The sequence below is a fragment of the Suricata suricatta genome, chromosome 5, assembly GCF_006229205.1.
Source record: "Suricata suricatta isolate VVHF042 chromosome 5, meerkat_22Aug2017_6uvM2_HiC, whole genome shotgun sequence".
Taxonomy (NCBI): domain Eukaryota; kingdom Metazoa; phylum Chordata; class Mammalia; order Carnivora; family Herpestidae; genus Suricata; species Suricata suricatta.
In genome coordinates this window covers 133,597,160-133,610,518 of record NC_043704.1, presented here as the reverse complement: position 1 = coordinate 133,610,518, position 13,359 = coordinate 133,597,160, and the positions used below count along the sequence as shown (strand labels likewise).

The following is a 13,359-nucleotide window of genomic DNA, read 5'->3' as shown; positions in this document are numbered from 1 at the left end:
ATCCATTAGATACTGAATCAATTTTTCTTAAGCACTACTAACTGCTTGCTTTTCTTGAAACTAGATCATCCTGAAAATTTCCTGTTAGACCTATGAGTGCAAACATATGGTATCTGTCCTTCTCTGCCTGACTTATTTCGCTCAGATCCTTTATTTTTGAATGCCCTTTTAAGAACCACCTAAGTGTAAGCTGTATCTGTATATGTGTATGTAAGCTACCATAAAAATTGGCAGATAAAAGAGGTTAGAAAGAATACTAAAGTATGTGTTGGGGTGGAGGGATTAGGGTAGGAGGCAATCAATCATCTTTTGCTTTATATATTTCTGCACTATTTGTGAAAAATCACTTCTTTTGTAATTGTTTAGATCAACAAAATCCCAGTTGGTCCGAGGGTTGTGGGTTATCGTTAAGTTGATTAGATCAACAAAATCTTTGAATCAATTTATATATTACAATTATGAAAGACATTTATCATGAGAAGCACTTTATTACACACAGTAGATCAACATTTGCTTTAAATATCCGTGTTTTCTATTATCTGCATGGCTTTTAAAATAACTAATTCAAGTGTGGATACAGAAGAAAAATTTATAATACATATGTGCCTTCAAACATACCTGAAAATCGACAGCTCTTTTATTTGCAAGGTCAGCCTTGTTTCCTGATAAAGCTATTACAATGTTAGGACTGGCTTGCCTCTGAAGTTCTTTAACCCAGTTTTTGGCTCTGGCAAAGGACTCCTGGGAAACAAAGAAAACAGCTATTTGGCACAGGCTCAAAAAATGGTTAGGGAGAGTGTAAGACAAGGCTTTAAACTCTTCAATGTGACTCTTGGAAAGAAATTCTTAGGACTATTGTTATTATTTGAGACAATTTCATCTTTTTTTTTTTTTAAATCAGTACTTCAAGCTCACGAAAGCTTTGACAGAAATGTCATGGCTGGGTATCATAAAAAAGAAAAGGTTTTAAGAATCTTTAACTGAAATTCTGAATATGAGAAATGTATAGTCAAGCTAGTTTACCCTACATTTCTACTTACCTCATTTGTGATATCATATACAACTATGGCTGCTTGCGCTCCTCTGTAGTACATTGGTGCTAGGCTATGGTATCGTTCTTGACCAGCTGTATCCCATATTTCAAACTTTACTGTTGTGTCATCAAGACACACAGTTTGGGTTAGAAAAGCAGCTGAAAGAAGAAAATGTCTGCATAAGTTTATGATTTCCCCCTAATATTTTCACAGCATAGAACACATCTGGAAACAGGATACACTGCACACACACAGGTAACAGTGGCTGCATGACACTGTGATACAATGATACCTGTGAGACCTGGGCTTCAACGCTTGATACACATACTGCTTATCTAAGACCCTCATAGGAAAACCTGATTCCAAGAGTTTTCTACATTCTTAAAAAGTTTATTGGACTAGTAAGTAAGTTTAATAGCATTTCTTAAATGGCTTTATACATTGTAAATGTAAAATTTTTTACATTTTAAAACAATTCAAGAAATATACATTGATATTCTTGAAAAAAATTCCAAGGGGCGGGAAGCAGAAGGAGAGGACTGCTCCATTCTCCTGGTATTTACTGGATACTCTGGTGATTTAGTCCCAGGCTTCTAACACTGAATGTTTTATTTTTCCTTCAAAACATTATATAACTTTAATTTTTATGTTCATTATGAATTCAATCTAAACTTAATTTGTTAAGTATAGATTCAATATTAACTTGTTCAATCCTTGCCATAAGGATTTTTAAAAAGTAATTTCTAACACCAAATGTCAGGCTCAAACTCACGACCAAGATCAAGAGTCACAAGCTCTGAGTCAAGAAACGTATTATTTTGTAGCAATATTTTTGCTTTTAAGGTTAAGTTGCTGTTCAATCTTACAAATTACATATTTATTTTCTGAACTGCTTCTTGAACAATATGAAGTAAAATTTCCATTATAATCCTCTTAGCTCTAGGAATAAACATCAGGAAAAAAACTACAATGGATTCTCAAAAAATGAAAAGAAAGCAATTCATAAAAGGTAGGTTATAATCAAGTGAATTGAACTTTAAAATATCAGTTGTTAAGGGGGCGCCTAGGTGGTTCAGTTGGCTAAGCATCCAACTCTTGATTTTGGCTCACGCCATGATCTCTTGGTTCCTGAGACAGAGCCCTACATTGGGCTCTGAGCTGACAGGGCAGAGCCTGCTTGGAGGTCTCTTCCTCTCTGCCCTTCCCCCACTCATTCTCTTACTCTCAAAATAAACTAAAAATTGCTAGAGTAAGTTTCTAAGTGTAGCTAAGTGCACTAAAATAAAGATACTTAGGAATAAGACCTACACAGCTATTTTTAGCAGCATGCTGACATCATCTTACAGATTTTCTTCATTTTTGGTAGTTAATCCTCTGCTACTTTATCATTCATTATAAATTGGTATGCCCCTCCCTTTTACTTTCAGCTCAAGGTGTGATATTCAACTCTTTCTCTGAAACTGGCACAAAAGTAAGTTAAAATTTTCTAAAACTCTGTCCTATCATACAAAAGAATTATGATCCATTTTTGTAAACTGTAGTTTATCTAGTAATGTCAATCTTTCCTAAGTGATTCACTAGTTGACATCAAATGTGCTGAATAAGCCAAGTCTAATTTTCTTTTACATTAACTATAATATTTATTTTTCATGGTATGTTTATTAGGTCAACTGGTTGCTGGCTTTATATTAGCAACGATAACCTCAGTTTTATAAATGTCATAATTGGAAATTTCTTTATTTTAACCAGATTCTAATGAATAGTTCTGTGAATTCTCAGAAGTAGCTAATCATTAATTAAAATATGTTGTAATTCATCAATCTTTTTTAACATACAAAATCAGCAGAAATATCCACTTTCTTAAATCATGTATATATGGTAAAGGATACCAAAAAAAGCACCATGTCACTTTTTCAGTCATGAAAGGTTCTCCTGCAGAACTAAAAAATATTTTTTAGCACTTAAGCCTCTAAAACAGTACTTTTTTCATAAAATGAAAAAAGGAAAAAAATGCATCACAAAGCATAAGCTATTTCTCAAACTATACTGTTTGACGCAACTTGGGAAAAAACCCTGGATAATCTGCAGTCAGACTTTTTCTTTTCTATGACCACAGAGTACACTGGTAGTAAAAACATTCATTTACACTTCCATAAATTAACTCTAGGCTCAGAGACATAATTATTAGTTATACTACCGTAAAGGAAATATAATCTGGATCTCAAACCAGTTAAAGATATTACAAAAGGGTACCAATCTTTTTTTTAAATAAATGAATGTACAAAAATGACATAAAATACAGGCAAAAGAAATTTCAACAAATACATTAAAACAATAGCCCATGATCGTAGATTCAGAATCAAAGCTATCACACCAGTAGGATAAAAAAGAAAAGTCATGTATTTAAATAAATTGCAAAAGGGAATTCGAGGCAATATTCATTACTAATACACATGTATGGGATCTTCCTTAAAGTTGATCAAGTGCCCGCTGTGAGCCTGAGACCTGCGCTTTGTTTAGCAGGAAAGCACTTAAGCGGGCTCTCTAAATCTAGAAACAAAACAAGAATGTCTACCAGCACCATTATTTATTAACATCTCAAATATCCTTAAAATAAAATAGATTCCTGAAAAGAGATTATTTATAAGAGGCAAGACTGATGAGAAAATCCAAAGGCATTAACTAAAAAAGAACAGATAATGAGTTCTTTAAATTGGCTAGAACAGATCACAGTTAACAGCCTTACAACACACTGGCAATAACCAGGTTTTCAGTGTTATGCTTGAAGTAAGATCAAGTCACTCAACTCCTCTTAGAAAGCATCCTTCACCACACCCTAACATGCCCCACCCCTGTGTCATGATCATTTTCACATTTTTTATAATCACTGATCTATGTAATCTTTTTTCCTAGATTAGGAGTTTCTTGGGAAATCACTGTTAGCTATTCTTCTCCATACCCAATAATAAAAATCCCAGTTCATATAAATATTCAAAATGTTTGCTAAAAGAAGTTCATAAAAGATATGTCTATTTGTGGGGATGGGGTATCTTAGATAACACCTGAATCAACAAACAGTTCCCAAAATGGGGGGGAAAAAGACATTTCAAAAGGCTTCTCTCTACTCAGGTTATTATATAACTAACACAACCTCAAACAAAATACCATTAAGATCTTTTTACTTGGTAACACCATACTGTTGTTCATGTGGTATGACAGAGCATAATGCTGGGGGTGGAAAAAAAGGAACAGTACTAAGAGGCCAGAGGGATGGGGCTTTAGGGTACATCAAAACCACATTAACAAATTAAAAGTGCTGTAGTGCCACAAGAATAGAAGTATTATGTTATGGGATAATCCAGCATTATTAGAAACACTATATACTGCAAGGCCATCATGTTTCCCTAAAGTTCTGAAGTTTTCAAATACCTCCTCCATAAAATTTAACTTCCCCCATAAAACTCAGTGAAGTACAGCTGACATCTTCAAATCCTTAAGGTTTCTAAAATTACATCACTAGTAATTTATAAAGTTATAAGAAATTCTGACACTCAAAATATAAACTACTACATCGATACTGTAGCAACATTAACCACCACCAACTTACCTTAATCTGCACAACCACTTTAATTTATCCAAAACGTTTATTTTCTGGCTAAGAACCATCACTTTCTTAGACCTCTTCATTTTCTCTTCACTTCATCACCAGCACTAGCAGTTGGTTTTCTTTTCGGGCCCATATTTCACAAAGAAACAGCTTTTATCACTTCGAGAGTTACTGTGTACGCGACGACAAGTAGAGAAAAACAAAGCTGCGTTGAGATGTGGGTGCTGGCCTGTCTAAGAGGCTCCCTCTTTGAGCTACCAGATTGGTTCCTATTGGTAAGCCTGGCAGCAAGCAAGTAACATTTCAGTCTCAGCAAAACTACAAATTAGTGAATCACAGACCTTGCAGTCAGCTGAGATAGCTGAAACTGTAAATGTTAAATCTACAAATACCAAAGGCCTATAATGTGCAAGACCTTCATAAATAATAAGCAAGGAAGAGACACTGCAATAGAATGGGCCAGGGGAAAAAATAACCAAATCAATAGCATATCCAAAGGTTAACAAGTCAAAAAGTTTAATGTAACAACTAAAATGATTCTACATGAATTGAACAGAAGGGCATAATAGAGAAAAACCAAGGAACCAATACCACCCAACCCTCAACTTTTTATCAGATTTGAGAGAAAAGAATTAATTACTAGAACTGACCAAAAATCCTATGACTATCAGTTTGATTACATAAAAAAATTGAGATTTTGTTTGCAAACATGTATCATATACCCATAACACAGGGATGAACAAATTTTTGGAAAACTTCTACAGTGAATATTAAAAGATTAAATTTTAACATGTAGATAGCTCATATAAATCTTAAGAAAACTCCCAAAGCATCAAGGATAAAAGAAATATAACATAGGGGGTAAAAGTCAGCATCACTAGTGATAAACAAAATCATCCTTACAGCAAGAAGTTGTAAGAAAAAAAAGTTAATATACCTAATGGAAAAAAAAAAAAAACACCCCAAAAAAGTGTGGCAAAAACTCACATATTGCTGGTGATACAACTGCTTTGAAAATAATTTTGTCAACATGTAGCAAAATAATGAAAATGCTGGTATTTGTTAATCTAGTGCCTCATGGAATCTCCAAAAGATGGTATGGGGAACAGGAGACTAAGAAGAAACCTTTATGTTCAGAGAATTTTGTACTTAAAAATTAGAAACAACTGAAATGTATAAATGCAAAGGTACAGGTGGCTTGGTAGGTATTAAGTAGCAATTAAATTTAAAATGGTTATAAAATGACCTGTAATTGCAAAAACGTAAAATATATATATATATATATATATATATATATATATATATATATAAATAATAGCAGTCTCCTATTATTAGTAGTCACAGTAGGATCATGACTTAATGTTCTCCTTTCTAAGCAGTGGATCTAAGGCCTTCCAAAACTGCAAGGTAAGGAATATAATTGTTAGAAGGGCCTTGGTTCAGGTTCTCAGAAGTAGATCATAAAATCCAAGTTAGAGACTGTTTGAAAGTGATTTATAGAAACAAAGGTTTTTAGAGGCAAGGAATTTAATAAATGAGTTCAAGGGATCTGACTCAAACTCCCAAGATGAATATCCAATCAGGGAGAAGAATGGCAGGAACTGACCAAGCAGCATCAAGAACCAGGCACCAAAATTATCAGGGTAGAAACCGGTTTGTTGGGAAAAGAATATCAACAGTAGTAATTTAATATAATGGATTTTCTCAGATAAGCGCTGACTCCAGATAATAAAATTGTACACAGAAAATATATGAAAGTCTAAAGCTAACAGCAGGCACAATAAAAAACCGAGCTTATTTTTATTTCCCATTAAAATCATATGTGCATTGTGAGGAGTACCCAGTAGGTCATGGCAGCAAAAACAATGAATTCAGGAAAGAGTTACATTTCAGTTAATGTGAGAAACAGAAGGGTAGGGCTAAAAAACATTGGGGCAAAGAGGAAAGCATACACAGTGACTAAACTCAAAAAGAAAACACTCCAAAAGCCTAGCAACAAGGTAAAATACTATAAAAAAAGATACTATATAAAAAGATGGCAGTATTTCCAAAAGTAAATCCATTTTATAAGATGATCTATAAATCACTAGTCATGTAGAATTGATTCTTAAAAATCAATAAGCATCTAATGAGAAATTGATATCCGGAATACATAAAGAAATCCTACCACTCAACAACACAAAAGTCTAATTAAAAAAACCCCAAACATCTAATTAAAAATTGGGCAAGGAAATTTGATAGACATTTGTTCAAACAAGATAAGCAAATGACCAAGAAGCTAATGAAAATGCTTAACACATCACTAGTAGGAAAATGAAAATCAATACCATAATGAGATACAACTTTACACCCATTAGGACAGCTATTATCAAAACAAAATAAATCAAAGAGTTGGCAAGGATATGGAAAACTTATAACTCATGTGCACTGACTGGGAATATAAAATGGTGCACTACTGTGGAAAGAGATTCTTCAAAAATATTAAATAGAACCACCAATCACCAGATAATGCAGCAATTCCATTTGAGTATATACCCAAAAGATGTGAAAGCAAAGACTTCAACAGGTATTTGTTTTGTTTGAGAGACAGAGACAACATGAGCATGGGAGGGGCAGAGAGAGGGGAAGACACAGAATCTGAAGCAGGCTCCAGGCTCTGAGTTGTCAGCAGAGAGCCCGACGCGGGGCTTGAACCCACAAACTGTGAGATCATGACCTAAACAAAAGTCAGACACTCAACAGACTGAGCCACCCAGGCGCCCGAACTTCAATAGGTATTTATATATCAATGTTCACAGCAGCATTTATTCACAATACCCAGAAGGTGGAAGAAACCCAAGAATCCATGACGAAGGATCGATGGAAGATAAGGAGAATGTGTCATTCTGCATATGATGGAACATTATTCTGCCTTAAAAAGAAAATTCTGACACATGAGAATATGGATGAACCTTAGTGACATGTTAAATGAAATAAGGCAATCACAAAGAGACAAATATTGGAGAATTTCCCTTATATGAGATTCCTACACACTGAAATTCTTAGAGGGAAAGTAGAATGGTGTTTGCTATGGCTAGGGGTGGGGGAGAACAGGAGGTTATTGTCTAATAAACAGTGTCAGTTGGGGAAGATGAAAACGTTCTGAAGACGTACAGTGCTGGTGGCTGTACTTAATCATCCAGAGCTGTTTTTCTTTTTAAAAATTGTTTAAATTGTAAACTTTATGTTATGCATATTTTACAACAAAAATCATCCAACAGCACCTAAAGGCAACTGCTGCTAAATGAACTGCAATCTTGGAAAATACTGAAGGACACCTAACTCTCCTAAGGCAATCTACTAACCAGGACATAAGCCAGTCACACGTCACCTGCTGAACAGTAGTAGTACTAAAAATAGTAATACATAACAGTAGTATTTCTGACACTAAACGAATGCATATTGTTTTAAAATCAGTCTTAAAAGCTTGAGTTTGGTTAGTATTAATTTAGTGCCCCAAACCGGAACACCCTATAATAAAATGATAAAACCAGTAAATGAACCTTCAAGGCTAAGAATCTGTGCTTATCTGGGGCGCCTGGGTGGCTCAGTCAGTTAAGCATCCGACTTTCGCTCAGGTCATGATCTCACGGTTTGTGGGTTCGAGCCCCACATCGGGCTCTGTGCTGACAACCCAGAGCCTGGAGCCTGCTTCACATACTGCGTCTCCCTCTCTCTCTGCCCCTCCCCCTGCTCACTCTCTGTCTCTCTCTCTCTCTCTCAAAATAAAATAAAGACATAAAAAAAATTAACAAAAAAAAAATCTGTGCTTATCTCACCACAGTCCCAAATCTTATAATGTCTTTACCCATCAGACTGGATTTAAACAAAGATGTATCAAATAATAAACTGGGAAGCAGAATGAACACATTACAAAAAGAAAAGGTGAAGAAAGGGGAGATGTTGTTAGAAGTTATTAACTAGCTTCAGACAAATGTTCTCCAAAGAACATCAATACAGAAAAGTTAATGAACTTAACCTTGCTTTAAGGGATGTGTGTCTTTGAAAGACATTTTATCTGTGGACAATAGGTACTTTACTAAATAGTTTAAATAGTACTTTGTTAAATTCCCATAATATGCAAGGAAAAGACAACTTCTGGTTTCTGGTTCTCCAAGTATGGAGCTTAGAAGTAGCTACCCCATCCTAACAAGTAAAACGATGAACAAACTGAAAATTCAACAACTCTTCTTTGATATGTAAGAAAATTGAGGTCAGAGGGCAATATGCTGCTTACAGAATTGGACAGAAGAAAGGTGGATACAGTAAGGAAAATCTCAGAGCAGAAGGCTAAGCAAACCAGCTCAGGTAAAAAAAACAAAAACAAAAAACCCTAAAGCTGTAATTGAGAAATTGCTAGAAATAAGAGGTGTGAACGAATCACACTTAAAAACTCCAGAGGAAGCAAAAATAAACAATCCAGACTACATCAAACTTAAAAGCTTTTGTACTTTAAAGGAAATCATCGACAAAATGAAAAAAAAACCCCTGCTACACAGGAGAAAATATTTGCAAAGGATATATCCAATAAAGGGTTAATATGCAAACTACATAAAGAAATCCTACAACTCACAACACCCAAATCCAATTACAACATGGGCTGAGGACCTAAATACAGTTTTCCCAAAGACACACAGATGGCCAATAGACACATGAAAAGATGCTCAAGATCAGGAAAATGTAATTCAAAACCACAATGAAGTATCATCTCACACCAGTCAGAATTACCAGTTTAAAAAAACAGAAATAACAAGTACTGGCAAGGATGTGGGGAAAAGGCACTGTTGGTGAGAATGTAAACTGATACAGATACTATGGAAAAGATTAAACATTAAACATTTCACAATCCAGGATTCTCACCTCTGGGAATTTACCTAAAGAATATGAAAATGATTCTTTGAAAAGGGCGAAGTTTCTTTTTTTCCCCTTCTCTTTTGTGATATGCCTTCTGTGTTAGGTTCAAGAACCTAGCACTCAATGCTTCCCCGACCTCAAGGGAACCGCTTAGATCATTAAATTATTACTGGCCTTGAAGTGACTCTTTAGTGCTTAAGAACAAACCTATCCACTTATGCAAGCTTAAAAGTTCTAATATTTTAGAATTTTACAATAAAGAAGGGAGAAAAGAAAAGGAAGATTTTAACTCCAAGAGTAACAGTTACAGTAAACTTGTATTCTTAAAACATATTTAAGCTGAGCAATGCCAAAAAATCTGGAAGTCTCTCCAAGGGAGGAAAAAAGTGATGAAGAGACTGGAATGTTTGATCCCACAATCATTAGATAAAATTATTTCTGGTTCAGTTACAGCATCTAGAAATAGATCTTCCAGAATTAACTCCAGAGAGGAAAAAAATTCCAAGAAAACATCCACTATTAGAGGATTACCTAAAAGGGCAATCAAAAATACAAATATTAAATGTTCAACAATAAGTGTACAGCTAAAAAATGTGAGATTACCAGTCACTAAAATAAATCATGAATACAACAAAGATATTGAGAAATTAACATTAATAAATGAAATGAATAGAACAGCACCTATTGTTAACAAATTCACATAAAAATACATTGAAGTTATAGTTAACATGAACACAATGGGCTCTAAAATTATGAAAAGATTCTTGGTCTTCCTCATAATATGAGGAAAATGTACAATAAGTAATGCAGAATCTAAAGTCCCTTGAGTTAGTATAGAGGAACAGGCATTCTGTGCATTGTTGTTGAAGGGCTATCTGGAAGATTACCTCAGAAATACAAACGTATGTAATCTTTTACATAAACAATCAACTTCTAGGAATTTAAACCACAGAAATACTTGGGATATGTCAGAAATTACTATGAATTATTTACTGCAGAACTGTTAACAGCCAAAAAAAAGAAACCATGTGCAAATTCCAAACTAGAGAAGTGACTTAAATATACATTGATATGATCCATGCAATGGAATACTGTTACACCCAAGAAAAATGAAGATGCTCTTCATCAAATGATCTGGATAGATCTTTGACAGAATGTGTTTTCCAAGATGGCCTCACCACATTCTTCTTACATGCTGACACCCCTCCTTCAAATCTGTGAGAGTCTGTAACTAGAAAATGACTGATGCTAGTAACTTCTGGGGGTAGGTCATGAAAGGCCACCCAGCTTCACCTGGTACTTTTTGGGACACTCAGTCTTGAACGGATCCATCATTCTGTGAGGAAACTCAAGCCAGGTGGCAAGGCCCACATGCAGGTGGTCTGGCTGAGGCTCCACCACTAGCCCGCAGCAGCTGAGATTGAGTCTAGCCCCAGCACTGACAGCAACCCCTGAGATCAGAAAAACATCTACAAAGCCCACTCAATTCCCAGAACCATGAGAGGATAAAATGATTTTGCTCTAAATCATCAGGATTTGTGGTTGTTTCTGAGAAATTAAAAAAAAAAAAATCACCTGAACAGTACTAACATGAAAAATATAAGCTACATTATATTAGCTCTGATATGTTTCAAATTGCATTAAATGGGGTAGAGAATATAGAGATTAGAAGTAACAGTAAGTTCCCAAGGGCATATAACAAAGTTACACTGTGCTGGTGGTGGAGGCCCAGAGGGGAAGGAGAATATAGGAAGGAGAATTTTCAGCGTAACCTCATATAGCCGTGGTAAGGTCCATATGAGACTCGTAAAAATGCTGAGAAATGCTAAAGATACCCAATAAATTATATAGTGACTTGAGTCCCTTATCCTCTTTTTTTTTTTGAGTCCCAACAATGGAAACCACAAACAACTGATTCCTCATCCTGCTTCTATCTTCCACATCTGTACTACCTTGAAAAGAGGGTGAATGCTGTTCATCAACACTTACTTTAAATATTGTTTTATAAAACTTGTAAAACACTAAGAATATTCCTCATTTCCAAAATCCAGTATGTGGATTCAATAACACTTTCATCTTGAGAAATTTAATAATTTGCTAGCTAGAGTTCAAATTTATATCATGATAGCCAATGATAAAAATCCCATAACCTCTTGGAATTACTCCTATTGTTTTTCTTACTCTTACACATTCTTATTCTTTCCACCAAGAGGCTTGTAATAAAAAGCTCTCAATAATGACTCCAGATTAGCTTATTCTATGTTAAATTTAGTATGTAATACAAGATTGCATATAAGTAACATCAGATTATTATGGTGTAAGATGCAAAAGGAGAAAATAAACATTTTTCAAAAACAAAGTTTCCTGCATTTTTATTAAGTCAGAATTCTTATCCTATTAAGCATGTTTTTAGAAAAGCTACCCATTCTCTCTCTCTCTGCCCCCTCCTGCTTTTGCTCTCTCAAAATAAATAAATCTTAAGTAAAAACAAATAAATAAAAATAAAAATAAAGCTTCCCAACCCAACACATCCAATCATTCAAAACAAGCATCTTTTATGTGCCTCTGGTGTCTACCAAAGGTGAATTAGCCACAAACCATAAATGTTCAGAACAGAGTCAACAACAGAAAGGTAACAAAGTAGTATGAATGCAGCCAAAATAGATGTCATAAATTCCAAGCACCAATGTTTATGCAAATTTACCTACTTCTTCAGTATGTAACTGAGAATATACTTCCTTTATATATACATATGTATCCTCTTTTGGGACATACATAATAAATAAAACAGGATAATCAGTCAGAAATTTAGACATATTTTGGGGGCACCTGGGTGGCTTAATCGGTTAAGCAGCCAACTTCAGCTCAGGTCATGATCTCGCAGTTCATGGGTTTGAGCCCCACATCAGGCTCTAAGTTGACAGCTCAGAGCCTGGAGCATGCTTTGGATTCTGTGTCTCCCTCTCTGACCCTCCCCTTCTCTGTGTGTCTCTCTCTCTCTCTCTCTCTCTCTCTCAAAAATAAACATGAAAAAAATTTAGACATTTAAGTAGTGGTATGTAATACCACTTTTCATACCTTATGTATACTGTCAATTTGTCTCCCATGCTAAACCATAAGACTTGATTTCTAGTACTTAGCACAATGTTAGGAGCTTGGTAAATTTGTTGACTAAATGAATTTTAAAGAAGTTTGACAATCTTACTTTCCAGTATGTAAGAGAATAAAAGCAGCCAATTAACCAAGAGAAGCTGTTCACTATAGTTAGAGCTAACTGGCAAAAACCATCCTACCAAACAGCTTTGAAAACTAAAGCAGCACCAGAGGGCAATCAATGAATTAAGTAAGACAGGGCAAAAACTTGATGTCCAAAATCCCAAACTGGGGCGCCTGTGTGGCTCAGTCGATTAAGTGCCCGGCTTCAACTCAGGTCATGGTTCGTGGGTTTGAGCCCCGCATCAATCTCTGCACTGACAGCTAGCTCAGAGCCTGGAGCTTGCTTCAGATTCTGTACCTCCCCTCTCTCTGACCCTCCCCTGCTCACACTGTGTCTCTGTCACTCAAAAAACAAAAACAAAAAAAGGACACACACACACAATATCCAAAATTATGAAATAAATTTTAAGGAGGAAAAGATTAAATTGTATTGATTATAGTGTTTAATATGGAAAGTACACACTTACAAAAAGGTCTGCTCTAGAAGAATACATATTTACAATCCTCTCCTCTTACAAATGTTCAAACAGGGCTCACAAAGTGTCCATAATAGGGTGCCAGGACTAGAAACAAAGTTACAGACTCCTATGTGGCAGCAATGTTTAAATA

The 13,359-nt window shown here is 35.1% G+C and overlaps 2 protein-coding genes across 5 annotated transcripts in view; one reads left to right on the top strand and one right to left on the bottom strand.

Annotated features, from left to right (window-relative positions):
* RAB5A (RAB5A, member RAS oncogene family) overlaps positions 1–13,359 on the bottom strand; it is a 29,934-nt gene that overhangs the window by 6,755 nt on the left and 9,820 nt on the right. For both annotated transcript variants that reach the window (XM_029940351.1, XM_029940352.1), the window contains exons 3-4: positions 1,041–1,192; positions 619–741 (exon numbers count right to left, since the gene is read on the bottom strand). In XM_029940351.1, coding sequence (XP_029796211.1) covers positions 619–741; positions 1,041–1,192 — 275 coding nt within the window. The remainder of the gene's footprint in view (positions 1–618; positions 742–1,040; positions 1,193–13,359) is intronic.
* PP2D1 (protein phosphatase 2C like domain containing 1) overlaps positions 1–13,359 on the top strand; it is a 41,938-nt gene that overhangs the window by 22,644 nt on the left and 5,935 nt on the right. Inside the window, exons 3-5 of one of the 3 annotated variants that reach the window (XM_029940348.1) lie at positions 1,972–2,043; positions 2,462–2,505; positions 11,421–11,862. In XM_029940348.1, coding sequence (XP_029796208.1) covers positions 1,972–2,043; positions 2,462–2,505; positions 11,421–11,528 — 224 coding nt within the window. In that variant the 3' untranslated portion in view covers positions 11,529–11,862. Of the gene's footprint in view, positions 1–1,971; positions 2,044–2,461; positions 2,506–11,420; positions 11,863–13,359 lie in introns of those variants that run through there. The other 2 variants (XM_029940349.1, XM_029940350.1) reach the window with 2 other exon arrangements.